The sequence below is a fragment of the Acartia tonsa genome, chromosome 3 (assembly GCF_053477335.1).
Source record: "Acartia tonsa isolate MP-2025a chromosome 3, ASM5347733v1, whole genome shotgun sequence".
Lineage (NCBI taxonomy): Eukaryota > Metazoa > Arthropoda > Copepoda > Calanoida > Acartiidae > Acartia > Acartia tonsa.
The window spans coordinates 41954903-41980865 of NC_137262.1; the positions used below are offsets into that span (position 1 = coordinate 41954903).

Below are 25963 nucleotides of genomic sequence, written 5' to 3' on the forward strand. Positions count from 1 at the left end.
TTTTTGATATCTTTAATAATTTTGCCAATAATCATTAAAGGGCCACCAATATTTTAATTTCCTAATGTTCTGTAAAATAATAATTTTTATAAAATATTAATGAATTTGGGGCTATACAGTATACATTAATGAAACATTAATAAATATTGTCAGGGATAAAGAAAAAAACTATTCCCCCTATCTTTAATTCAAATTTGGGAAGGGGGCTTTGCTCGTTAGGCCCTTATATGGAAAGTACTAAATTTAAAATAAATTTAATGATTTTGCCGTTAATTTTTTAGGTGCCGCCAATATTTTTTTGTCTTCAGTATAAAATTTTTTGGGTATAGTCCTTTCCATGACATCGCTCCATATGGGGCGATGATTTTCTATAGCTCCTTCAAGGAGCTATAGCATAACCTCTTATCATATGGAGCGATGTGATAGCCCCTTTTAAGGAGCGTTCATATCGCCTCTTATGATAAGAGGCTATGCTATAGCTCCTTCATGGCCTCTTAATAGCTCCTTTGAAGGGGCGTTAATATCGCCTCTTATGATAAGAGGCTATACTATAGCCCCATGATGGCTCCTTCATAGCCTCTCCATCGCCCCTCCATAGTCCTTTACCTCCAGTGCCCCTTCATCGCCCCTACATCGCTCCTTCATCTCTCCTTCTTGAAATTTATATTAAATTGTACTTTGATGGCCCCTACATTGCCCCTACATCGCCCCTACATCGCTCCTTCATCTCTAATTCTTGAATTTTATATTACATTGTACTTTGATGGCCCCTACATCACTCCTCCATCGCCCCTACATCGCTCATACATCGCCCCTACATCGCTCCTTCATCTCTCCTTCTTGAAATTTATATTACATTGTACTTTGATGGCCCCTACATCGCTCCTCCATCGCCCCTTCATCGCTCCTACATCGCCCCTACATCGCTCCTTCATCTCTCCTTCTTGAAATTTATATTACATTGTACTTTGATGACCCCTACATCGCTCCTCCATCGCCCCTACATCGCTCATACATCGCCCCTACATCGCTCCTTCATCTCTCCTTCTTGAAATTTATATTACATTGTACTTTGATGGCCCCTACATCGCTCCTCCATCGCCCCTTCATCGCTCCTCCATCGCCCCTACATCGCTCCTTCATCTCTCCTTCTTGAAATTTATATTACATTGTACTTTGATGGCCCCTACATCGCTCCTCCATGGCCCCTTCATCGCTCCTACATCGCCCCTACATCGCTCCTTCATCTCTCCTTCTTGAAATTTATATTACATTGTACTTTGATGGCCCCTACATCGCTCCTCCATTGCCCCTTCATCGCTCCTACATCGCCCCTACATCGCTCCTTCATCTCTCCTTCTTGATATTTATATTACATTGTACTTTGATGGCCCCTACATCGCTCCTCCATCGCCCCTACATCGCTCCTCCATGGCCCCTACATCGCTCCTTCATCTCTCCTTCTTGAAATTTATATTACATTGTACTTACTTTGATGGCCCTTACATCGCTCCTCCATCGCCCCTGCATCGCTCCTCCATCGCCCCTACATCGCTCCTCCATCGCCCCTACATCGCTCCTCCATGGCCCCTACATCGCTCCTCCATCCCCTTACATCGCTCCTTCATCTCTCCTTCTTGATATTTATATTACATTGTACTTTGATGGCCCCTACATCGCTCCTCCATCGCCCCTACATCGCTCCTCCATGGCCCCTACATCGCTCCTTCATCTCTCCTTCTTGAAATTTATATTACATTGTACTTACTTTGATGGCCCTTACATCGCTCCTCCATCGCCCCTTCATCGCTCCTCCATCGCCCCTACATCGCTCCTCCATCGCCCCTACATCGCTCCTCCATGGCCCCTACATCGCTCCTCCATCCCCTTACATCGCTCCTCCATCGCCCCTACATCGCTCCTATATCGCTCCTACATCGCCCCTACATCGCTCCTTCATCTCTCCTTCTTGAAATTTATATTACATTGTACTTACTTTGATGGCCCCTACATCGCTCCTCCATTGCCCCTATATCGCTCCTACATCGCCCCTACATCGCTCCTTCATCTTTCCTTCTTGAAATTTATATTACATTGTACTTACTTTGATGGCCCCTACATCGCTCCTCCATCGCCCCTTCATTGCTCCTCCATCGCCCCTACATCGCTCCTCCATCGCTCCTACATCGCCCCTACATCGCTCCTTCATCTCTCCTTCTTGAAATTTATATTACATTGTACTTTGATGGCCCCTACATCGCTCCTCCATCGCCCCTTCATCGCTCCTACAACGCCCCTACATCGCCCCTATATCGCTCCTATATCGCCCCTACATCGCTCCTTCGTCTCTCCTTCTTGAAATTTATATTACATTGTACTTACTTTGATGGCCCCTACATCGCTCCTCCATCGCCCCTACATCGCTCCTCCATCGCCCCTACATCGCTCCTCCATCGCCCCTACATCGCTCCTTCATCTCTCCTTCTTGAAATTTACATTACATTGTACTTTGATGGCCCCTACATCGCTCCTCCATCGCCCCTTCATCGCTCCTCCATCGCCCCTACATCGCTCCTCCATCGCCCCGTACATCGCTCCTTCATCGCCCCTTCATCGCTCCTACATCGCTCCTTCATCTCTCCTTCTTGAAATTTATATTACATTGTACTTTGATGGCCCCTACATCGCTCCTTCATCGCCCCTTCATCGCTCCTACATCGCCCCTACATCGCTCCTACATCGCCCCTACATCGCTCCTCCATCGCTCCTACATCGCCCCTACATCGCTCCTTCATCTCTCCTTCTTGAAATTTATATTACATTGTACTTTGATGGCCCCTACATCGCTCCTCCATCGCCCCTTCATCGCTCCTACAACGCCCCTACATCGCCCCTATATCGCTCCTATATCGCCCCTACATCGCTCCTTCATCTCTCCTTCTTGAAATTTATATTACATTGTACTTACTTTGATGGCCCCTACATCGCTCCTCCATCGCCCCTACATCGCTCCTCCATCGCCCCTACATCGCTCCTCCATCGCCCGTACATCGCTCCTTCATCGCCCCTTCATCGCTCCTACATCGCACCTTCATCTCTCCTTCTTGAAATTTATATTACATTGTACTTTGATGGCCCCTACATCGCTCCTCCATCGCCCCTTCATCGCTCCTACATCGCCCCTACATCGCTCCTACATCGCCCCTACATTGCTCCTTCATCTCTCCTTCTTGAAATTTATATTACATTGTACTTTGATGGGCCCTACATCGCTCCTCCATCGCCCCTACATCGCTCCTACATCGCTCCTCCATCGCCCCTTCATAGCTCCTTCTCCAAATTTATATTATATTATCCCTATGGAGGAGCGATGTAGGGGCGATGTAGGAGCGATGAAGGGGCGATGGAGGAGCGATGTAGGGGCGATGTAGGAGCGATGAAGGGGCGATGGAGGAGCGATGTAGGGGCCATCAAAGTACAATGTAATATAAATTTCAAGAAGGAGAGATGAAGGAGCGATGTAGGGGCGATGTAGGAGCGATGTAGGGGCGATGGAGGAGCGATGTAGGGGTCATCAAAGTACAATGTAATATAAATTTCAAGAAGGAGAGATGAAGGAGCGATGTAGGGGCGATGGAGGAGCGATGAAGGGGCGATGGAGGAGCGATGTAGGGGCGATGTAGGAGCGATGAAGGGGCGATGGAGGAGCGATGTAGGGGCGATGTAGGAGCGATGAAGGGGCGATGGAGGAGCGATGTAGGGGCCATCAAAGTAAGTACAATGTAATATAAATTTCAAGAAGGAGAGATGAAGGAGCGATGTAGGGGCGATGTAGGAGCGATGTAGGGGCGATGGAGGAGCGATGTAGGGGTCATCAAAGTACAATGTAATATAAATTTCAAGAAGGAGAGATGAAGGAGCGATGTAGGGGCGATGTAGGAGCGATGAAGGGGCGATGGGGGAGCGATGTAGGGGCCATCAAAGTACAATGTAATATAAATTTCAAGAAGGAGAGATGAAGGAGCGATGTAGGGGCGATGTAGGGGCGATGTAGGAGCGATGTAGGGGCGATGGAGGAGCGATGTAGGGGCCATCAAAGTAAGTACAATGTAATATAAATTATAAGAAGGAGAGATGAAGGAGCGATGTAGGGGCGATGTAGGAGCGATGAAGGGGCGATGTAGGAGCGATGAAGGGGCGATGGAGGAGCAATGAAGGGGTGATGGAGGAGCGATGTAGGGGATGTAGGGGCCATAAAAGTACAATGTAATATAAATTTGGAGAAGGAGCGATGAAGGGGCAATGGAGGAGCGATGTAGGAGCGATGTAGGGGCGATGGAGGAGCGATGTAGGGGTCATCAAAGTACAATGTAATATAAATTTCAAGAAGGAGAGATGAAGGAGCGATGTAGGGGCGATGGAGGAGCGATGAAGGGGCGATGGAGGAGCGATGTAGGGGCCATCAAAGTACAATGTAATATAAATTTCAAGAAGGAGAGATGAAGGAGCGATGTAGGGGCGATGTAGGAGCGATGAAGGGGCGATGGAGGAGCGATGTAGGGGCCATCAAAGTACAATGTAATATAAATTTCAAGAAGGAGAGATGAAGGAGCGATGTAGGGGCGATGTAGGAGCGATGTAGGGGCGATGGAGGAGCGATGTAGGGGTCATCAAAGTACAATGTAATATAAATTTCAAGAAGGAGAGATGAAGGAGCGATGTAGGGGCGATGTAGGAGCGATGAAGGGGCGATGGAGGAGCGATGTAGGGGCGATGTAGGAGCGATGAAGGGGCGATGGAGGAGCGATGTAGGGGCGATGTAGGAGCGATGAAGGGGCGATGGAGGAGCGATGTAGGGGCCATCAAAGTAAGTACAATGTAATATAAATTTCAAGAAGGAGAGATGAAGGAGCGATGTAGGGGCGATGTAGGAGCGATGTAGGGGCGATGGAGGAGCGATGTAGGGGTCATCAAAGTACAATGTAATATAAATTTCAAGAAGGAGAGATGAAGGAGCGATGTAGGGGCGATGTAGGAGCAATGAAGGGGCGATGGAGGAGCGATGTAGGGGCCATCAAAGTACAATGTAATATAAATTTCAAGAAGGAGAGATGAAGGAGCGATGTAGGAGCGATGAAGGGGCGATGAAGGAGCGATGTACGGGGCGATGGAGGAGCGATGTAGGGGCGATGGAGGAGCGATGAAGGGGCGATGGAGGAGCGATGTAGGGGCCATCAAAGTACAATGTAATGTAAATTTCAAGAAGGAGAGATGAAGGAGCGATGTAGGGGCGATGGAGGAGCGATGAAGGGGCGATGGAGGAGCGATGTAGGGGCCATCAAAGTACAATGTAATGTAAATTTCAAGAAGGAGAGATGAAGGAGCGATGTAGGAGCGATGAAGGGGCGATGGAGGAGCGATGTAGGGGCCATCAAAGTACAATGTAGTATAAATTTCAAGATGGAGAGATGAAGGAGCGATGTAGGAGCGATGAAGGGGCGATGGAGGAGCGATGTAGGGGCCATCAAAGTAAGTACAATGTAATATAAATTTCAAGAAGGAGAGATGAAGGAGCGATGTAGGGGCCATCAAGGAGCGATGAAGGGGCGATGGAGGAGCGATGTAGGGGCCATCAAAGTACAATGTAGTATAAATTTCAAGATGGAGAGATGAAGGAGCGATGTAGGAGCGATGAAGGGGCGATGGAGGAGCGATGTAGGGGCCATCAAAGTAAGTACAATGTAATATAAATTTCAAGAAGGAGCGATGAAGGGGCGATGGAGGAGCGATGTAGGGGCGATGTAGGAGCGATGAAGGGGCGATGGAGGAGCGATGTAGGGGCCATCAAAGTAAGTACAATGTAATATAAATTTCAAGAAGGAGAGATGAAGGAGCGATGTAGGGGCGATGTAGGAGCGATGTAGGGGCGATGGAGGAGCGATGTAGGGGTCATCAAAGTACAATGTAATATAAATTTCAAGAAGGAGAGATGAAGGAGCGATGTAGGGGCGATGTAGGAGCGATGAAGGGGCGATGGGGGAGCGATGTAGGGGCCATCAAAGTACAATGTAATATAAATTTCAAGAAGGAGAGATGAAGGAGCGATGTAGGGGCGATGTAGGGGCGATGTAGGAGCGATGTAGGGGCGATGGAGGAGCGATGTAGGGGCCATCAAAGTAAGTACAATGTAATATAAATTATAAGAAGGAGAGATGAAGGAGCGATGTAGGGGCGATGTAGGAGCGATGAAGGGGCGATGTAGGAGCGATGAAGGGGCGATGGAGGAGCAATGAAGGGGTGATGGAGGAGCGATGTAGGGGATGTAGGGGCCATAAAAGTACAATGTAATATAAATTTGGAGAAGGAGCGATGAAGGGGCGATGGAGGAGCGATGTAGGAGCGATGTAGGGGCGATGGAGGAGCGATGTAGGGGTCATCAAAGTACAATGTAATATAAATTTCAAGAAGGAGAGATGAAGGAGCGATGTAGGGGCGATGGAGGAGCGATGAAGGGGCGATGGAGGAGCGATGTAGGGGCCATCAAAGTACAATGTAATATAAATTTCAAGAAGGAGAGATGAAGGAGCGATGTAGGGGCGATGTAGGAGCGATGAAGGGGCGATGGAGGAGCGATGTAGGGGCCATCAAAGTACAATGTAATATAAATTTCAAGAAGGAGAGATGAAGGAGCGATGTAGGGGCGATGTAGGAGCGATGTAGGGGCGATGGAGGAGCGATGTAGGGGTCATCAAAGTACAATGTAATATAAATTTCAAGAAGGAGAGATGAAGGAGCGATGTAGGGGCGATGTAGGAGCGATGAAGGGGCGATGGAGGAGCGATGTAGGGGCGATGTAGGAGCGATGAAGGGGCGATGGAGGAGCGATGTAGGGGCGATGTAGGAGCGATGAAGGGGCGATGGAGGAGCGATGTAGGGGCCATCAAAGTAAGTACAATGTAATATAAATTTCAAGAAGGAGAGATGAAGGAGCGATGTAGGGGCGATGTAGGAGCGATGTAGGGGCGATGGAGGAGCGATGTAGGGGTCATCAAAGTACAATGTAATATAAATTTCAAGAAGGAGAGATGAAGGAGCGATGTAGGGGCGATGTAGGAGCGATGAAGGGGCGATGGAGGAGCGATGTAGGGGCCATCAAAGTACAATGTAATATAAATTTCAAGAAGGAGAGATGAAGGAGCGATGTAGGAGCGATGAAGGGGCGATGAAGGAGCGATGTACGGGGCGATGGAGGAGCGATGTAGGGGCGATGGAGGAGCGATGAAGGGGCGATGGAGGAGCGATGTAGGGGCCATCAAAGTACAATGTAATGTAAATTTCAAGAAGGAGAGATGAAGGAGCGATGTAGGGGCGATGGAGGAGCGATGAAGGGGCGATGGAGGAGCGATGTAGGGGCCATCAAAGTACAATGTAATGTAAATTTCAAGAAGGAGAGATGAAGGAGCGATGTAGGAGCGATGAAGGGGCGATGGAGGAGCGATGTAGGGGCCATCAAAGTACAATGTAGTATAAATTTCAAGATGGAGAGATGAAGGAGCGATGTAGGAGCGATGAAGGGGCGATGGAGGAGCGATGTAGGGGCCATCAAAGTAAGTACAATGTAATATAAATTTCAAGAAGGAGAGATGAAGGAGCGATGTAGGGGCCATCAAGGAACTCAGATATATATATAAAATCGTGAAGGGGCCATGAAGAGGCGATATTTTATTAAATAGCCTTTTGGGATAAGAGGACATATCATTACCTCTTTAGAAGGAGCGATTATGGAGCGATAAAGGATCATTTAATCGCCTCTTAGGGCAAGGGGCTATCAAATCGCTCCTTTCAAGGAGTCATAACATCGCCTCTTGTTATAAGGGGCTATTAAATCGCTCCTTTCAAGGAGCCAATACATCGCCCCTTGTCATAAGAGGCGATCAATTAAAATCATCGCCCCATATGGAGCGATGTCATGGAAAGGACTATACCCAATTTTTTTTTAAATAATACATAAAAATCTGTGCTATTTGTTAGAAAATTGTAAATATTGACCAGAAAATATTAGTCGCAACATCCTAAACATCCATTGCAACTATATTTTATTACTTTATTGCTTTGAGTTGTGAAAGTGATGCCATAAAATGGAGTTTACATGGGGGATGACGTCACTTGAGACAAATTTTAGGGAAGTGTACCCACCCCTCCCCCTTCTACACAAGCTCTTTTTTCTTGTGGAAATCAAAATGAAGCCCTGAGCGTGCACAAGGGGGGTGTTGGGTGTAATCCTCCTCCATAAAATTAAAATTAGGAAGGCCTACCAACCTATTTCTTTCACAACTACAAGGCTTCGCCACGAGGTGAAACAGTGACTTGTCACAAGGATTTGTTTTTTTTGTGAGAGGGATGATATTTCCGCTGTGGGTCCAATCTCTTAGGGTGGTTAATGGTATGCAACCTTAAGAATCTAAAACCTGTCTTTGACTATTAATAAAATAATCTGAAAATTGTGGAACGATCTATCCATCCGTATGCAAGATCTTAGCAAACATAAACACACGCACACACATAGGACTGTTAATTACCTAATCTTTTGGTTGGTTTATTCATTAAACTGTTTTTAACCTATTTTTGAATGGGGGGTCAAAATTAAACTAGGACACCTATAGAATCAGACTGCAGAGCCCAAATTTGAATTAAGTCCCCAATAAACTTTTTTTGGGGGATTTAAAAATTAATTTTTAGTGTTGCTGTAATCATATTGACCGGAGCAAAAGCTCTTTTTTTTCTTCGGGTAATATTGTGGCTTACAGAACATTTTTATATAATTCACTTTATATTGATACATTAAAAAAAACATTACTCTGTTCATTGGAAATAATTTTTTTTTCCAAAACAATTAATTTCATTGAAAAATCTAACATTTACAATAAAACAAATAATTCTGAAATCTAACCAATAAGAAGTCTTGTTTTATATAATTCTTTACAATTCAAAAAAAGAGTGTTTTCACAAAGTGACTTATTTCCAATGTAGTTAAATATTTTTTATTTAATTAAAATGAAAAGAATGAAAACCATACACATAAAAGATACATACTTTTTAAAATTATTCTAAAAGATAAGTTTGAATAATCTTATTTTATAACACATTTGTATATGTGACAAAAATAAATTTGTTGTATTGCATAACCATTTGTTGTCATTTAACCCTTTACAGCCATTTTTTATGTTTTTAGAATAAGTGAGAGAACACAAACATGTTAATGTTAATTCATTGATATATTATAAAGAATTAACTTTTTAGTGAATTTTTATAGTAAAATCATAAGGCCTAATTTTACTCTATACCAGAATACAATATTTATGAAGCAAAACACTCTAAAAGCTACGAATTTTACCCAAATATAAAAAAGACCTTTTGCTTCGGTCAAAATGATCACGGCAACAGTAAAAAATAATATTTAAATCCCCCCAAAAAAGTTTATTGGGGACTTAATTCAAATTTAGGCTCTGCAGTCTCATTCTACTGGTGTCATAGTATATTTTTTATATACGTTTTAAAAATAGGTTAAAAACAGTTTAAGTTGAGTGTCCAAACATTTAAACCAATATTTTTATTGTCCATTGTCTTATCCCTGAAGAAGTTCCCTGGTATTCATAACACCATAGAAATAAAATTGTAAACAACTCAACTCCATGATCAAGCCATGATTTTTTTCATTTATTTCAAGATCCCAAAAGAAAGATTATAATAAAAACTAATAACTCCATTAAAATTTGTAAAACTTTAACCTAACAAGGATGACAACAGCCATCAAAGCGAACATCGGAAATCAAACAAAACACTTGTAGAATGTCATTTTTTATTCAAATTGTATAAGCTTGATGCAAATTTACGTAAATACAAGACTTGTTTAATGATATGATCTGTTTGTGACTTTATTTTAGAGATGCTTGGCCGAAAATATTGCATCTTGTTGTCCTAGGAATCATTGTTAAAAAAGTCAGATGAATAAGATAACTATTTATATCGCACAAAAATTCTTGTCAAAAAGTTAAAAATCATGTTTTAAATTGACGTGCGGACATTCAAATTGTACCGTACGGTTTTTTTAACTTGTGGCTGCAAATTTAAATCGAAGTCGGAGGAAAGGGACTAGAAAAAAATAGCAACATTACTAAGACTCAACTTTTAAATCAACCATCCTGGGACTTATATGAAGCTTCCTTAAATAGAGAAACCAATCGGTTCAGTGGTTCACGAGTTCCTGATATATTGGCAAAAATAAACGCGAGTTTAAGAGTAGCTTTATAGATATTGTAGTAAAATTTGTTTTATTAAGGTGACTCAACCGTAGTAAACATTAAAATTTTTATCTCAGTCTCTCCCGTCGCGACGTCGCCATTTGTTGCAATATATATAAGGGCGTACAGGAGGGGTGTAATTATCCAAATGAGAAAATATTATGTCTCATTTCTTCATTCCCATACCAGCGGCTACGCCCGTAGAGGCATTTAATGTGGGGGGATGAGATTGTCGACCTCTCCACATTTTCAATTTAGTTTTAAAAGTTACAAAATAAATGTTTGTTGGGAAGTCATTTTTTATGGGGCGATTTCTCTTTGGAGTGTTGTGGTATCCTCTCGCAAAAAAGTTACAAACTTTACTTACCAGAACCTATTAAAGGCTACATTGTAAAGGAGAACTATATCGGTTAATCGATACAGACAAGCAATTTTCTCCATTTTATGAAATATTTTCTGCAATGAACATAATAATGATTTTATAGCAAACTATCGGCTGCAACCCAAGCATCTAGGAGCTCTGTATCTAAAATTGTAAGAAGAGGGTAGAAATAGAATAAATCCATCCTTAAATCTAAAAGTATAACAGCCTATTACCCGCTTAGGACTATGTTAATCTTCCCTAAAATGGAGACTTAATCAGTCCAGTAGTATATTGAAATCTTAAGCTTCAGACAAATAAATCTTACTACTTTATAGTATAGGACATGCAATAATTAAAAAAATGTTGAAATATATTTCATCTTCTTTATTCAAGTTTGGACTTGTTTAAATGAATGAGTCAACCACTATAACATAGAGTTACTTTTTTTCTTTCACTTATATTTGAAATATCTTTCCTAATCTTTCAACATATATAAAAGAAAATAAATACAGGTAAATATAACAAAGTATTTTTATACCTCGTTGGATAAAGAACCACATTGTGAAAATAGTTTGATTAAAATAATTTAATAACTGAGAAGAAAATCAAGAGTAAAAGAATGTTTAATGTCCCAGGTATATTTATATGTCCGCGCTTCATGGCCCCTTAACTGGCGATGAAACCACGTCAACTATAGCCGAATATCCTTATATAAAATTAACAGGATGTCTGTCTGTATGTCAGTGTGCACTGAAGAATCTCGATAACTGCTAATCTCTAGCGGCGTAGCTGCAAGTATGCATATTCCTGTCCCTCCCATTATTTTCATATAAATTAAATATTTTTATCCAGACTTAATTTTAGACTAGGTTAGGTTAGAATTTTTGGGTACTGTGTATCTCCACAAGGTTACAGGGGCTATTTATTTTATCAGAAAATAAGACGGGAGGGGGGCATCTGTCCTCGATAGGCACTTTGAAGGAAAGCACCTAGTATCCTATTATATAAAGCAGGAACATTTTCGTTTGTCCGTAAAGATCTCGCTAACCACTGAACCTAATGATTTTAACAAAGCAAGATGTAGGTCCTTTGATTGTTTCAGGCTATCTTATTACTAAATTTAAATGTTAATATTGTTTTAGGCTATAAACAAAAGACTTCTAGATAATAGGGATGCAGATGCAAGAATGTATAAATCAGGGCTCGGTAGCCGTGCTTCAAATTTAAACCCGCTTGTCTGCCTAAATAAAATTCCCAGAGTTGGATTGTCTGTTTAGGAACATGTTAAGACATCCAGCTGAATTTTAAATTTATAATATGGCGATTTCACTGAGGCTTACACGCGGCTGTCGCACGGCTGCCGAGCCCTGGTATATATGTGCATATGACTGGAATGTTTTAACAAAAAGGATAATTATTACTTCAGTAGCATAGTAAAAACAAACAATAAACATTTTCACGAGAAGCAAACGATCTCGTTAATGACTTGACTGATCTTTCAACATTTTCTTTCTGAAATTCTTAATATTTTTTACATTTTTTTATTGTTATCAAACTTTTGTTTCAGGAACATTTGTGAAGGCCTTTGATAAACAGAGTCCTGCCTGCCAGAAAGGAACTTGGATAGCTCAGGTACAATTATCATTTGTATAGCCTTAGGGTACCAGTGTAATTTACGCAGTCCAATGTCCCCTCCCTTTCAGGTTTAGTCCCTATTCCTTTATTAGTTTTATTTTTAGTAGGTACAGGTTTTCTATTTTGTGGAGTGATATTTTTTCTGAGAGCTTATTTTCTTAAGATGGTGGAGGTACCTTCCCTTAAAATAGTTTTTAAAAACTCCCTTGCACCTGTGAGAATTTGTATTGTGAACCATGTAGGTCCAGCGGTTAGCAAGATATTTCCCGTTACTTATATAATGATAAATATAAAATATTTTGTTAATTTATTTATAACTATTTAGGGATTATTTGTAAACACCATTTGTTTTCTGTTTGAATTTGTCAGAGAAGAAATATCAACAGATGATGAAATACAGACAAACAAAACGGAGCAACCTTTAAGGTTAGATGTCATCTGAACTAAATATAAAGTAGTAGATTGTGTGTGTGTGTATATGTTTGCTAAGATCTTTTAAATGGCTATATGATGAATTCAAAAGTTTATTTTTAGTCCATAGTAGATTTTTGGCTTATCATTATTTTTAATTGTGTTCAGTAAGTTAGAACTTGGAGAGAAATGTTGTATTGCTCTGTTTGTGTCGCCAGCTGGAAGTACCATAGTATGGAAGGACAACGAGGGAAAGGTAAATATGGTACTTTCCATCAAAATGCCTATAGGGAACCGAAACCCGTGGGGCTATCCAATATTTGAAAAACATGCCCGTCTAACCTAAAGTAATAACCAAACCTCCTTTTATTTTCAATTTATTTCAAAATGAAAGGTAGGGGTTCTATGGTCAATAAGGCACTTTGAGGGGAAAATACCAACAATATGGCAACATTTATAATTATCAGGGAGAGAGGGGACATTGTAAATTTTACCAATGCCATAATTTTTACATACACGTATTTTTATTCGTTGGTTTAACAACACCTGGTTATTTTGATTGGTTGGTGTAAACTAGCAAAGCCAAACTTTACTGAAAATTATACTGGCAATACCAAATTTAAAGCCACACAAAAGAACAGAAAAAGTTAATTATTTGAGAAAATGTTTAATGATAACTTTCACAAGAAAATTTAAACACCAATCTTTAATATTTAGCAGCCGTGGAATACATACTTCTCCACTAGAAATATAACCAATTATAATCATGAATATTCAATTTAAATGAAGATTTAGAAAATGGGTTATATAGAATTTAACAAACAGAAAACTTTTAAATATTGAACTAAAACTACATGTTTAGACAAGTCAAGCATACTTTGACATGATTTTGGAACCAGGGAGATTTCAATCATACTGGTTTAGCTTGCACAGGTAACCAGTGGGGAGATAAGATACCCTGAAAATTACAAAAGCCTTAGGTTAGAAAAAATTAAGCCATGCCAGATTGTTATAGCTATTTCAATAACATGATGATTCCTGTATGACTTACATACATTTTAGAAAGTGTATAAACTCTTAAATCATTACCAAATGTTTTTCAACTGTATTTTTAATTATGCTGTTCCATGATTCTTTGAGTATTAATTTCTAGGCACAATGTTATAAATCAAGCTTATCTATAATCCAGTCTTAGAAAGTGTCAGCAGCATGATTCCTTTAATTTTTAAATAGTTTTAAACTTCAAAATTTGTAAGTCTGTTAAACTGTTTGTTAAGCTTCAATATTATGGTTGTTTTTAGGTATTGTGATGGAATATCTATTGGAAATGGAGATGTTGTCATTGAGAACAGAAAATTCTTTAATGATTTCAAAGATATAAAGCAGGTAAAGTATTTTTTGGTAGCAAAGATACTCAATAATTCACTTTGTCTATCCGCCAGTCCGTTTTTATGCTATGGGGAAAATGTGATTCTCGGCTGTTGGTTTTTTTTTATTTACCCCTTAACAAAGAGTATCCAGTTAATAATTTACTTGGTGCGTCAATCTGCCGGTCATTCCACAAAAAGGCAAATCTATTTATTTTTTGACAATGTTTCGTGATTGTTTTCTATCTAATATTCACATATTCTTTTTGTAACCACTGAACATATGCACTTTAACTCACTTTGTCCGATTGTCCAACCCTCATCTCTTTATTGATGTTATCATACAACAATGGAAATATAATACGTGGATATTGTGACAGGGGAATTATTGTCGTCAATTTATGTTGCTAATATAGTCTTCAGCTATTGGTCAATTCGTAACTCAATGGTCAGGGAAGGGAATGGTAGGTGGATATTGTTATATTAGTCAGCTGAGATAATCATTTTTTAGAGTAGACGAAAATCTGGTGCAATATCCAAGTAATTCTATATTTATTGATTGTGTTTCTTTTAGCTTGTTGGTAATTATGAGAACCGTAAAAGTCTCAGGAATTTCAATTAGTTTTTATATTTTGTAACAAAAAAAAAATTTACCAATGTCTGTTTACTTTTAAAATAAGAGGATAGAAAAATAGCCCAAAACCATCCTATTACCTTAAAATTTTCAGGATAATCAATAAAAACCTTACTACTTAAAATAACGAACAGCGGCTTTGTCCATCATAGCCATTGGGTTGAAGCCTTTTAAAGGGGTTAAAGGTATTTTACTCAGGGCAGCAGACAGACGGACAGACAGATATCATTCTCTATTTATTAGAGATATGTTTAAACAGAAAAACTAATGAAATAATGAAAAGAGTTCGTTTCTACATTCATCCAGATGATTTGAAAGCTCTTCAACTTAAGAAAAAACAGAATGGTAATTTATTTTGAATTTTTTATCACATTATTATCTATATACTAAAGTAAAAGGTTCGCTATGTATGTATCAAACGATCTTGCCAACGCTAAACCGATATGGTATTCCTTTACAATACAGCTTTCCCATATGTCCTAGGTGAAATCTCCCCTAAGAAAAATTTAATGTAAATATATTTTTTTAAAGAAAATTAATTTCATTAGTTTGAACGAAATTAATTAAAAAATTTTCATTAAAAGCCTTGGTTGTTTTCCTCAAAACAGCTAGTTAATCACAGTTATTTTGAAATATTTTTAGAAAAATTGGGGGAGAGGTAGTTTTACGTTTGTTAGTTCATTACTAGGTCAGGTTAGGTAAAGTTAAATTGGGTACTGGGTAGATTCTATAGGGTTAGGCTACCACCCATAGTTTAAGTGCTCCACAAGCACTTTGAGGGAAAACACCTAATATTTTTTAGGCGGTAATTTGCTATGAATTCATACTTTTTAAATTTCTTTGTATATATTTTAGATTCATTTCTGTGCATGCAAGAAACATTTCAGGTAGAAAATAATATTACACCTTAATTATTAATTACGGAGCTGCTCTATAATTTGGGATTATCCCACTAAATTCCAAATTTCGATTATGACTGTTTCATTTATATTACAAATTACAATTGATAAGAGCACTTAAGAGCATCATAAATATTTTTTAAAATTTTAATTTAAAAAGATTAGCATAAAAAATTGTGCAAATAGGACACTTTCTTGTCAATTATTGGTTCTAAAAGATTTTAACTATCTGAATCACTGCTGTAAACCGTACATTGTTTCTTACTTAAATGACTTTATTAAAACCTTTTCAGTCCATTTTTTTTCACTTAAAAAATCATACACAGTGTTTCAAAATAAACTGCGTTTTCCGGTTTTGAGAAACAACCAGTAGGAGTATGAAAAAAATAATTATATATTCTTATTCTCCATAAAAATATGGATAGATTTTATTAAACGTATTTTTTAATATCTCTTAAAACAATAGCGCTTTTTAGAGCTTAAAGAATTCAAAATGTATGTGTGTTGCTTTATTCTTGTAGAATTTAGGGCTATTACATTCAATTAAATTCTTTCTTTTTATTTGAAAACGACATTATAGCATGCTCAACGAAATATTCTAATAATTACATTTAAAATCTAATTTGAAATGCCTTTTTTTAAAACAAAAAATCAATATTATTTATGCTTGGATTTTAGTTCTTAGTATTAAAATTCTTCATATTCGTTCCTCGCCCCTCCCCCTTTAATCTCTTAATCTCTTAATTTTGATTGACAGATTATAAGAGATCATCTCATAAAACATGAGTAATTTAAGAAACGCACTTTTTACGGACAATTTCAAACCATTAACTTGCTTATTTTTAAAGATATTGAAATGAAATAAAAAAAAGAACTTGTTTTATTTGTCAATGCACACAGTATTGATAGAGATTTTTTTTTCTAAAAATGACTTTTCCATAGAGAAATAGAAAAAAACTAATTTCTGAAAACCTAAAAAGGTCTTTGCATGGAGCAAAAAAAGAAAATATGTAAAAAATTTCATAGGGGGACATTGATTCAACCTTTTACTACTTTGATATTGTACTTTTGAAACAATATGTTACAAAATTTACAAGTTATTTCAATCTAATTGATATCTCATATTCAACATCAAGCATTTTTCCCCTACATGTACCAATCAGTACAGCCGCATTTTTAGAGATATTAAAAAACACCTTAAGTAAATCCGATGTACATTTTTACATAGAATATGGACCTATAATCCTTTTTTCATATTCCTTCTTGTTGTTTCTCAAAACCGGAAAACGCAGTTTTTTTTGAAACACCGTGTATAATTCGAGAATAATTCAAATTAATTTTAAAAATTATAAAATTTGTTAATTTTTTAGTACAAAATCTGTTCTGTTAGAATGAAAACTTTGCCACCCCTGATCATGGTAACTATTCTACATTATTTGTAGCAAATCTACTCTATAATTCAAAATGTCCATCGGTCCTACCGTCTGTACGTCCCTATGTAAGAAACGGTTAGAAGGAAACTTGAATTTCTTGGCACCTATTCAAGATAGATGGATGATTTTTAGTGAAGATTCACTATATCAATGAGCATCTCCTTTACAATTTACTTGTTTCTTTGGTTTGTCGACCATCAAGACAAATATTTTATTACAATGATTACCTGCTTTATAACTCAATTTGTCCGTTTGTCCATCAAAAAAAATTGTGCTTTGTTACTTTTGAATGTTTTATTTCTGAAATTTAATCCACCATTAGGTATAAAATATCGACAATCAACTTTTTAAAGATGATTCATTCTACCAAAGTGTATCTACTCTATAACTAAATTTGACGGTCCGTTTGATCATGACGATTTGAAGAATATACGGGCAAACTATAATCTTATCAGTAGCTTTTTGTTTGACAGATTTGTTATGGCTCCTTTGACTATATAACTATTACTATATAATTTGGTTTTAGGATCCTTCAAATGCTACACTTGAAGACATTGACAAGGTATTTACATTTTTTAATCGAAGGATATAATATGTTTTTTAAATAGTTTAAAATGAATTGCACACAAAGTATTTTGTTGAGCACTAAACTACCCTCCAAGGACGTCCAATATTTTGAAGTTTGATTTTTATCCCCCCCCCCCCCAAAAAAAAAATGTAAAAGTTTAGACATCCTTGCCTGTATGATATAAAGATTACCCTCCCCCCCCCCCCTAATGAAAAAACTCGGACGCCCTTGCTACCCTTCCTTTTTTAGAATACATTTTATTAAATAATGGCAGGAGGGATATTTGTTTGCTGTTGTTTGGGTTAGGTTAGGTCATATTGGGAACTGGATGGCACCGCCGCAGGATATGAGCCAACTGTAAATAGATTAATGAATTTTCTGTTTTACAGGAGAATTTTCTACAGAGCCCTAATTTACCTCCAGAAATCAAGGTAATCAATATTCCAAAACCAATTAATATCCGCCGGATTTCTCAGCCATCCTGAAAAATCATGTAAAGCATCGTATTGACAATTTTCTTTGAATACTAAAATAAAAAAATCATAAAATTAATACCTATTTTAGTCTTACATTTTTCAATTTAAAGGAAAGCTATCTATAATGCGATGCATATAACCATTAGCACACTTTTAAAACAAGCATGATAACATCCATAAAATGCGAAGATCTGTCTTAAATTTGTGTAATTGTGCTAGGAATCAATATTTCAGCATTATTAAGTACTTATTTTTAAGTAAAATTCGATTTTAACCTTTAAATTTACAATCCGGACATACAAAGTTAATTGTAGAGGACAAAGCCCAAATTATGTCAAAAATCATCCATGTGACGACATAAAAATGAGTGATTATCAATCCATTTTTAGGGGGTTTCTTTCCAACTTCTCTTTCTCATCTCCCTCATTTTTATGACGTCACATGGATCATTTTTGACACAATTTTGATACAATTTGGGCTTTGTCATTATAGAGTAGCCATATATATGAAAATATTATTTTAGAAGATATATGAAATAATCCAAGGCCCCAACAAAGACCTCACTGAAGCTCAAATACTATTCATAAGGTAATTATATCATTGTATTATCTTAATTTTCCCTTTACAACATTTTATTATTCTTAATCTCAAGTTACAAAAAATACTTGGTTTTTTTTGCATAACACTGAAAATATGTATTTAAGTCACGTTATACAAGAACTAGTGTCAGGCTTTAGTGCAATATGACTTTAAATGGCTATTAAACCTTACATTTAATTGAACATTTTAAAATTGAACAAGATCACTCTATTATTGTTACAATTTATTACAAATTGCTTTATATATATTTTTAAAAATCCACTCACAGCTAAATAATCTAAATAACAGAAAGAGAGGGGATATCAGACCATAAATTATACTGGTACCTAAAGTTGTATATGTATAAATACCATCTCTCCTTCATTGGATTAAAAACATTGGAGACTTCATTGCCTGGTGCAAAATAACAGTGTCCAACCTTTTACATCAATAATCTTTTTTTTTACAGAAGGGGTAATTTTGCTTATCATAATTTGAAAACTTTTCAAATATTTAGGAAAAATCTACTCAACCCTGAATCAAATTTAAGAAAAATTCTGGAATCTGGAAAAAAGTACATCAGAGTTACATTGGGTTCTGAACAAGGTAACTATTCTAAAGTAGCAAATCTATTCTATAACCTGCTTTGTCTGTCAGTCCCCTTGGGTTGAAATTAGATACAATAGGATTCAAATTAAAATAATCTTAGATTGTAGGCTAACTTTTGTGAAGATTCCCATGAACATCAACATTTTATATATAATTAGGGTAGTACCATATGGTTTGGTTACTGCATGTATAGGACCCTCACAGGGTAAATATTGGGGAAAATACCACCACCAGTCCCCCTCACCCATATTTACAATTTTTAAGTTAGGGGGGGGGGGCTATCCTTAAAATTAAAGTTATTGTAAAAATACAATTTTGAATATTTCAGAACACTCTCCTGGTATTGGCTATGTTCTGGAAATTTGGCCACAGGGTAAGTAATCTTTTTACACTTTTTTTCATGAATAATGTAAATATTGTAAAGCTTTTAAGCACTAAGGTTAATAAAAGAACATATAATCATAATGCAAATAAAACCCTTATGTCTATAAAGATTTAGAGAGATGTAAAGATTGTTTGTTGACCAAACACTGATCAAGTTTAAACTTAATATAATAAGAGAAATACACCTTCAACCAATAAGAAATAAGAGTCAAACGTTGCAACTAATGAGACAACAGAACTATATTAGCTTTGAAAAATTATTAGACTTAATTTTTTTTCTTTTCTAGGAGGTTTTAGCCCAATTCACTGCCATGCCAATGCTTCTGCCATTATCAGGGTAAAAAAATTGTTCAATTCTAAATTCAACAAATAAAACTATAGAAAAAACTAAAATCAGAAAAAGAGCTTAATTTTTAATAATTCCTTATAAAAAAATTTAAAATGCTTGAATACTATAAAATGGTTAATACTACAAGATATTATACATATTGGTTGGAAGATTTTTATGCGTCACAATTGAAAGGTTTTCTTTAAAAAAGATTTTGAAAGAAACACCCACCTTGTAATAAAGTAAAGGAAGGATTATAGCTTCCGTTGACTAACACCAGTATCACTGAATAATTTATATTTATATGTTAATATTTCTTTTAGGTCCTTCATGGTGAAATTGGAATAAAGATCTACAACAAGGTAGATTTTGTGTCAATGCTACTTTACAAGTATTATATTTTGGCTTGTGATTTACTTATGTCTTTATACCTTTATCAACAATCAGACAAAATTTTAAAGTATATATAATTTGGCTATGTTTTAACTTCTAGATAATTAGATATAAATTTTATTCAAATTTTCCATCAACCATTTTCCATCAACCAGGGAGGCCAAAAGTAGTGTAACAAATTTTATTTAATTAGAATATACAATTAGCAAGACAATGAAATTAGGTTGTAGAGTAATCCGGTAGGTCTTGCAAATCATTAAATGAAATTTGAAATATCCAAACAAAATCAATTACTTTTCCATTATATATAAATAGATGGACCGGACAAGAGGGATATGAAATTAAAAAAAGATAATATGTTAATATAATATAATATTTAGACCAGTATTTACAATCCAGATGGGAATGAGAAGCCCTATATGGAGTTTACTGCCACTAAAGGAGATTTTACCTGGATGGATCAGGACAAGTAAGTATCATGGATTTTACCTGGATGCACCATGACAAGTAATTATTATGGATTTCATATTTTATCCTGATATAAAAGTAACTGGATGTCTTTAAGAACCAAATGATCTTGCTTACTACTGAACCGACATGGTTAATCTTTACAATTTAGTTTTTCTCAAGTCCTAGGAAGGTTTATAGCTATATTGGGGTAAGGTTATCATCTCACTCCCAAGTGAAATTAACCCTAATAAATAAATACTCCCCCCCCAAAAAAAAAAAAAAACAACTTATAACCAGACTTAATAATTGAGGAGATCGACATCCAAACCTCAAGTGCCCTTAAACTCTTTAAAACTGTTTTACTTAAGTTACCAATGCCACCAGCTGGTAAATGAATCTGAAGATTTCTGTGCTACTCTACAGGTATGAACTTTAAGTACTAGAGTAATAGGATGATTGTGTTTTACCTAGCATATCTAAAATTACTTTGGGAATATGAAAATATTTTTGTTAGTTTTACAATAGGAAAAGTTTATCCCTTAAATTTGTTGAATAGCTTTTATGGATGTATTTTAGTCATCTTTTGCTGTCCTTTGTTACGTGAATGATGAAAATATTTTGATGATTTTAGTGCTACTCCTACACACAAGAAGACAGAGTTCACTGGGACAAGTTTGATTATATTGATGTAAGTAACAAATTTCGGGAATAGTCCCTTTCGTTGCAACACCCCTTAAGGGGCGATTCGTTGTATTTTTAAAATGGCTTTTGATAGGTTATTTTGGTTTAGGTTGGGTTATATTGAGTGAGGTGATTGCCCCACAGGGTTAGGCAATTGGCTCCCGCAGGGTTAGAAATAGGAGAAAAGCTAATGTGAAAAAAGGAGCGTTGCCATGATCGAAAGGGACTATACCCGAAAAAAAACAAATATTTTGAGAAAGTATATGCACCACCGCCCCCCCCCCCTTAAAAAACTTTTGATTAACTTTGACTCAAAAAACAAAAATCGTTTAGGATTGATAAGATCTGGCTCATTATTAGTCAAGCTGCTCTTTAACTCAATTTGTCAGTCCATCTTTGGTAGAAACTGTAATTTACCTGGATATAGATCGCTAATATTCTGTGAATATTCCTCCTAACTTCCAGAATGTAAACTTATTGTAATATTCCCTATATTGGATAACTAGAGTTGGGCTTGATATAATTATCTCGCTATTGGCTAGGTTTATTCAATGTTTTATTTACTTTCTTTTGGTTATCTGAATTTTGACTATTAACCCTATTCTTCCATTTTTTTCTCCCTGACGATTTCTTTCTTTAAACTATTTTAGGATCTTAATATTTTTTATTTCAAATTATCGTCCTGAAAGGGTTAAAATGTTTAGTTAACTGTTAAATTTTAGTTCAATATCTGACCACATTACGCACGTATCGCTAGTATCAAATTATTTTAAAACTAAGTTTTCTTTTATTTACTATATTATAAATTTAAATTTTCTGTTTTATGGATAGAAATTTAAAACTTCAATATAATTCAAATAGCAACGTGAAATAAAAAAAATGAATTTATTCTTCATACAGTAAAATAATGGGTCTTATCGTTCTGGTCAATGAGAGTTTATTACGAATTATTGTAGCACTATGAGTTTTAAACATTTATCGCTTGGAAAACTTGAGCTCATATATAGACATTTATTTCCTATATAGATCTGTCATGGATCTTGATGCAATAAAGTAGGCTGTTTTGTAAATGTTAAAAATTGGAAGATTTCATTAAACAAAAGTTCCCGCAAATAAAAGTATTAAATGAGCATTTTTTCTACTATTGTGTATCGCTTGTTAATAACTACTTTATATTAAAAGTTACATATGATCTCTACTACTTTTGAATATTGTCATCTTTGTTTTTACTTAAGGATACAACCAGAGAATTGAAAGGATTCAAGCCAAAGACAGATATCACCTATACAGATCTCTTTAAAGGTCTAGAGAAGGTACTAATCACTAAATTGCTTATTTGAATAATTTATTAAATTTGATAAGTTCGCGTATCTTACCTACTTAAATAGATTTCATTCGAGTGGGCAATTGTCCTAAAAGAGCCTTTTCCCTTTTTAAACTAAATTAAATAAGGAGATTGGGAAAAGTTATCATTTTTTTTTCTACCATAGGTCAGGTTTGTTTAGGCCCCACTCAGTTAGATATGCATCAAGAAAATAAAAACCCTCTCTTTGTTTGAATTAATTTTAAAAATAAATTTTTGTTTTGTTAATAGAAGTATAGACACATCTTTATAGATATGTTTGAATATGTACTTGAAATTTTAAAGTACCTAGCAAGCACAGACCCACCCCCCCCCCCCCACATAAGTGGAAAATTAGTTTTTTCTTCTTAATGTCTGGTCCGGGGTGTCCTAACTCTACGAGACTTCCCAGTCCGTAATTTAACCTAACCTAACCTGAAGTAAAAAAAAAAACGAAAAACTAACCCCCCCAACTCCCTTAATTTCAATTCTGAGGTGGGTTCTTAAAAAAATTTTACCTCACTAAAATCACTTTGGAACATTATAACCAGTGGGGCAAATAAAAAATTTGGTAATATTGATTCTTAAAAAACTTTTACCCCACTGATTATAATGTTCCAAAATGATTTTTTGAGTGGGGATAAAATATCCCCATTAGAACACTATTTTGAAATTTGGAAGATTTTTTAGGTTTTTGTCTTTGTTGATTTTTTTGACATGTTTTTTATGCTTAATTTAAATATTTGAAAATTTGAAAAATCTCTGAATTAAAAAAAAAATATTCCAAATTTAATTGTGACTACCCCACTTGGTCTTTTGGAACATTATTTTGGCCCAATATTTTTTTCAATTAAATTTTTTTTTAAGAATGACATTTGCATTTCCCCCATTTGATGTTCCAAAAAAATGGGAAAACAAGGGAGCAATTGAGTGTTCCAAACGAGTGTTCCAAAGTTTAGTGGGTTAAGGTTATTTAAGAACCCACCTCAGTTCTATTGTCGAAAAGGGAAACCATCATAATATATTATAGAACTCAAATCTAACTGAACGAATGCTTCAGGAAAGTCCCATGGCTGAAAGAAAGTATTCAGTTGATGAAATAAAATCCAAATCAAAGAAATCACATCCCACTGGAGGCAAAGCTGGACGCAGGAATGGAAAACGTCGCCAAAGAAGCCCACATAACTATATTGAGGAATAAATACTTGAAGTTTAGTTAGATCAGACTTATATGACTTAACTAGTGGAAGCGTCCCTAGCATCTAGTTTCTGTATTTTAAGATTGTAAAATAGCCTAAAAGTATTCCAAGACTTAAATCTAAAAAAAATAAAATAGCCTTAAACCATCCTCTGACAAATGTGAAGCGGCGCTAGTTGTTATTGAAATCTTTAGCTTCAGACAGAAAAACCTTACTACTTTATATGATAGGATTACCTTTTTATTTCAATATTTGATTAGAAAATGTACTGTTACTTTTCTGTAATTGGAAAAATCTTAGATTAATTGATTACACCTGGTAAAAATTAATCCCTAGACTGTCTCCGCATTAATCATATATGACAAAAAAAATCACATTATTGGGGAAATTTAGTTTCTCGGCTGATATTTAAGATACACAGCTGAGATACCAGTTAAAGGTTCTCTACACCAATGAGCATTATTGAGCATCCAGTATATAATTTACTTTTACTGAACAGTTGTTTGTCCGTTTGTCCATTCTCCGTGCTTTGCTCTTATGAATGTTGTAAGCATAGACGTCCAAGGGGGGGGGGTAAAGTGGAGATTACCCCCCCCCCAAACGAATTTGGGGGAGCCGTAGGCACCCCCAAAAAATTTTTCAATATACCCCTACCCTTGGGTAGGCACCCCCAACCATTTAGGAGGGGGTAACAATTTTTGAGGGATAAATACCCCCCCCCCCCAAAATAAAAAATAAAATGAATAATTATTAATAAAAATAATACTAAATATTTAATAAAATTTAAATTACCCCCCCCCCCAAGAATTTTACCCCGTGGGTAAATTTTTTTTTGGAGGGGGGGTAAACAAAATTTACCCCTGCCAACGAATTTCAGGGGGGGTAATTACCCCCCCAAGCAAATTTTACCCACGGGGTAAAAATTTTAGGGGGGGTAAAAAAAATTGCAGGCCGCTTCGCGCGCCATTTTACCCTCCCCCGAAAATGAATTACCCCCCCCCCCCCCAAAAAAAAAAAAAGCTTGGACGCCACTGGTTGTAAGCCTTGTTTTTCTAATATTACTTTGAGTATTTATTTGAATAAGGAGCTGCATGAGGAAAGAGAGTTCACCATTACCAACAAGTCTTCCACATTATACAGTGGTTAAATTCTAATTTTTTTGCTTAAAATACAGTTATTATTGCATTTACCTTTTTTGACCTGTATATTTAAACATATAATTTTGTTAGAAGTTGAAAACACCAAAGACATAAGATTAGATTTTTCAATATTAATTTTATCATTAAAAAATTTAAAACAATAAAAGTAAGTTAAAAAAGGTTAATAATAAAAACTTAAAATTATCATTATTATAGTTTATTCTTTTTAAACCTATTATACAATGCATTTTTGTTAAAGTACTTACAAATACAATTTTGTTTATATCTTGTGTAAAATTGTTCTATCCAATATCTGTAAATAAATGTTTATTAAATTATATTATTGTATTTAATCTGTAATATTTAACCTAAAAAAACGTCATATTTTACACTTTTATTTTGGTCTTTTTCCAACATGTAGGACATACTATAATTTAAAGTAATACAAAGTCTGTCCAAATAAAAACAAAGATGACAACATCCATAAGTAGCGAAGCTCAAAAAATAGTCATGAAAAAAATTTCAGCCGTCTATCTTGAATAGGAGTCGAGAAAATATCGAAAACTAAAAAATGTAGGAATCGATCTGGCACACCAAATAATTAACAAAACTTGATGAAAATATGAACAATGTAAATTTATTTCATCCATGAAAGTTTCAGGCTTCTATCTTGAAAAGGAGCCGGGAAAATCACGTTTCCCCAAAACGTTTCAGATGGACATTTCAAATTATAGAGTAGCTTCGCTACTAATTAGGGGATTTAACAGAATT

The 25963-nt window shown here is 36.2% G+C and overlaps 2 protein-coding genes across 2 annotated transcripts; both read left to right on the forward strand.

Moving 5' to 3' along the window:
• Window positions 1-11196: 11196 nt before the first annotated feature.
• LOC145315257 (uncharacterized) lies at window positions 11197-14759 on the forward strand. The gene is made up of 7 exons (XM_080155286.1): window positions 11197-11300; window positions 12233-12297; window positions 12626-12726; window positions 12880-12967; window positions 13574-13644; window positions 14013-14097; window positions 14653-14759. Exons 1-7 carry the CDS (start codon window positions 11285-11287, stop codon window positions 14698-14700), a joined length of 474 nt encoding a protein of 157 aa, XP_080011412.1. The 5' UTR covers window positions 11197-11284; the 3' UTR covers window positions 14701-14759.
• A 218-nt stretch (window positions 14760-14977) lies between these two features.
• Window positions 14978-24055, forward strand: LOC145314887 (uncharacterized). The gene is made up of 15 exons (XM_080154965.1): window positions 14978-15057; window positions 15568-15599; window positions 16982-17029; window positions 17571-17606; window positions 18002-18043; window positions 18612-18676; window positions 19185-19273; window positions 19605-19649; window positions 19948-19997; window positions 20312-20350; window positions 20762-20850; window positions 21200-21254; window positions 21463-21519; window positions 22748-22825; window positions 23915-24055. The coding sequence occupies exons 1-15, from the start codon at window positions 14988-14990 to the stop codon at window positions 24053-24055; spliced, it is 936 nt and encodes a 311-aa protein (XP_080011091.1). The 5' UTR covers window positions 14978-14987.
• Window positions 24056-25963: the final 1908 nt, after the last annotated feature.

What these genes read in the sequence shown, in the direction of transcription:
- LOC145315257 (XM_080155286.1), top strand. An exon ending in AAGGAACTTGGATAGCTCAG is followed by an intron (nt 12,298 to 12,625) that starts GTACAATTATCA and finishes ATAACTATTTAG; the next exon opens with GGATTATTTGTAAACACCAT. An exon ending in GGAAGGACAACGAGGGAAAG is followed by an intron (nt 12,968 to 13,573) that starts GTAAATATGGTA and finishes CTACATGTTTAG; the next exon opens with ACAAGTCAAGCATACTTTGA.
- LOC145314887 (XM_080154965.1), top strand. Translation starts at nt 14,988, where the DNA reads ATGAAAAGAGTTCGTTTCTACATTCATCCAGATGATTTGAAAGCTCTT. An exon ending in ATTTACCTCCAGAAATCAAG is followed by an intron (nt 18,044 to 18,611) that starts GTAATCAATATT and finishes ATATTATTTTAG; the next exon opens with AAGATATATGAAATAATCCA. An exon ending in TCTGGAAATTTGGCCACAGG is followed by an intron (nt 19,650 to 19,947) that starts GTAAGTAATCTT and finishes TTTCTTTTCTAG; the next exon opens with GAGGTTTTAGCCCAATTCAC.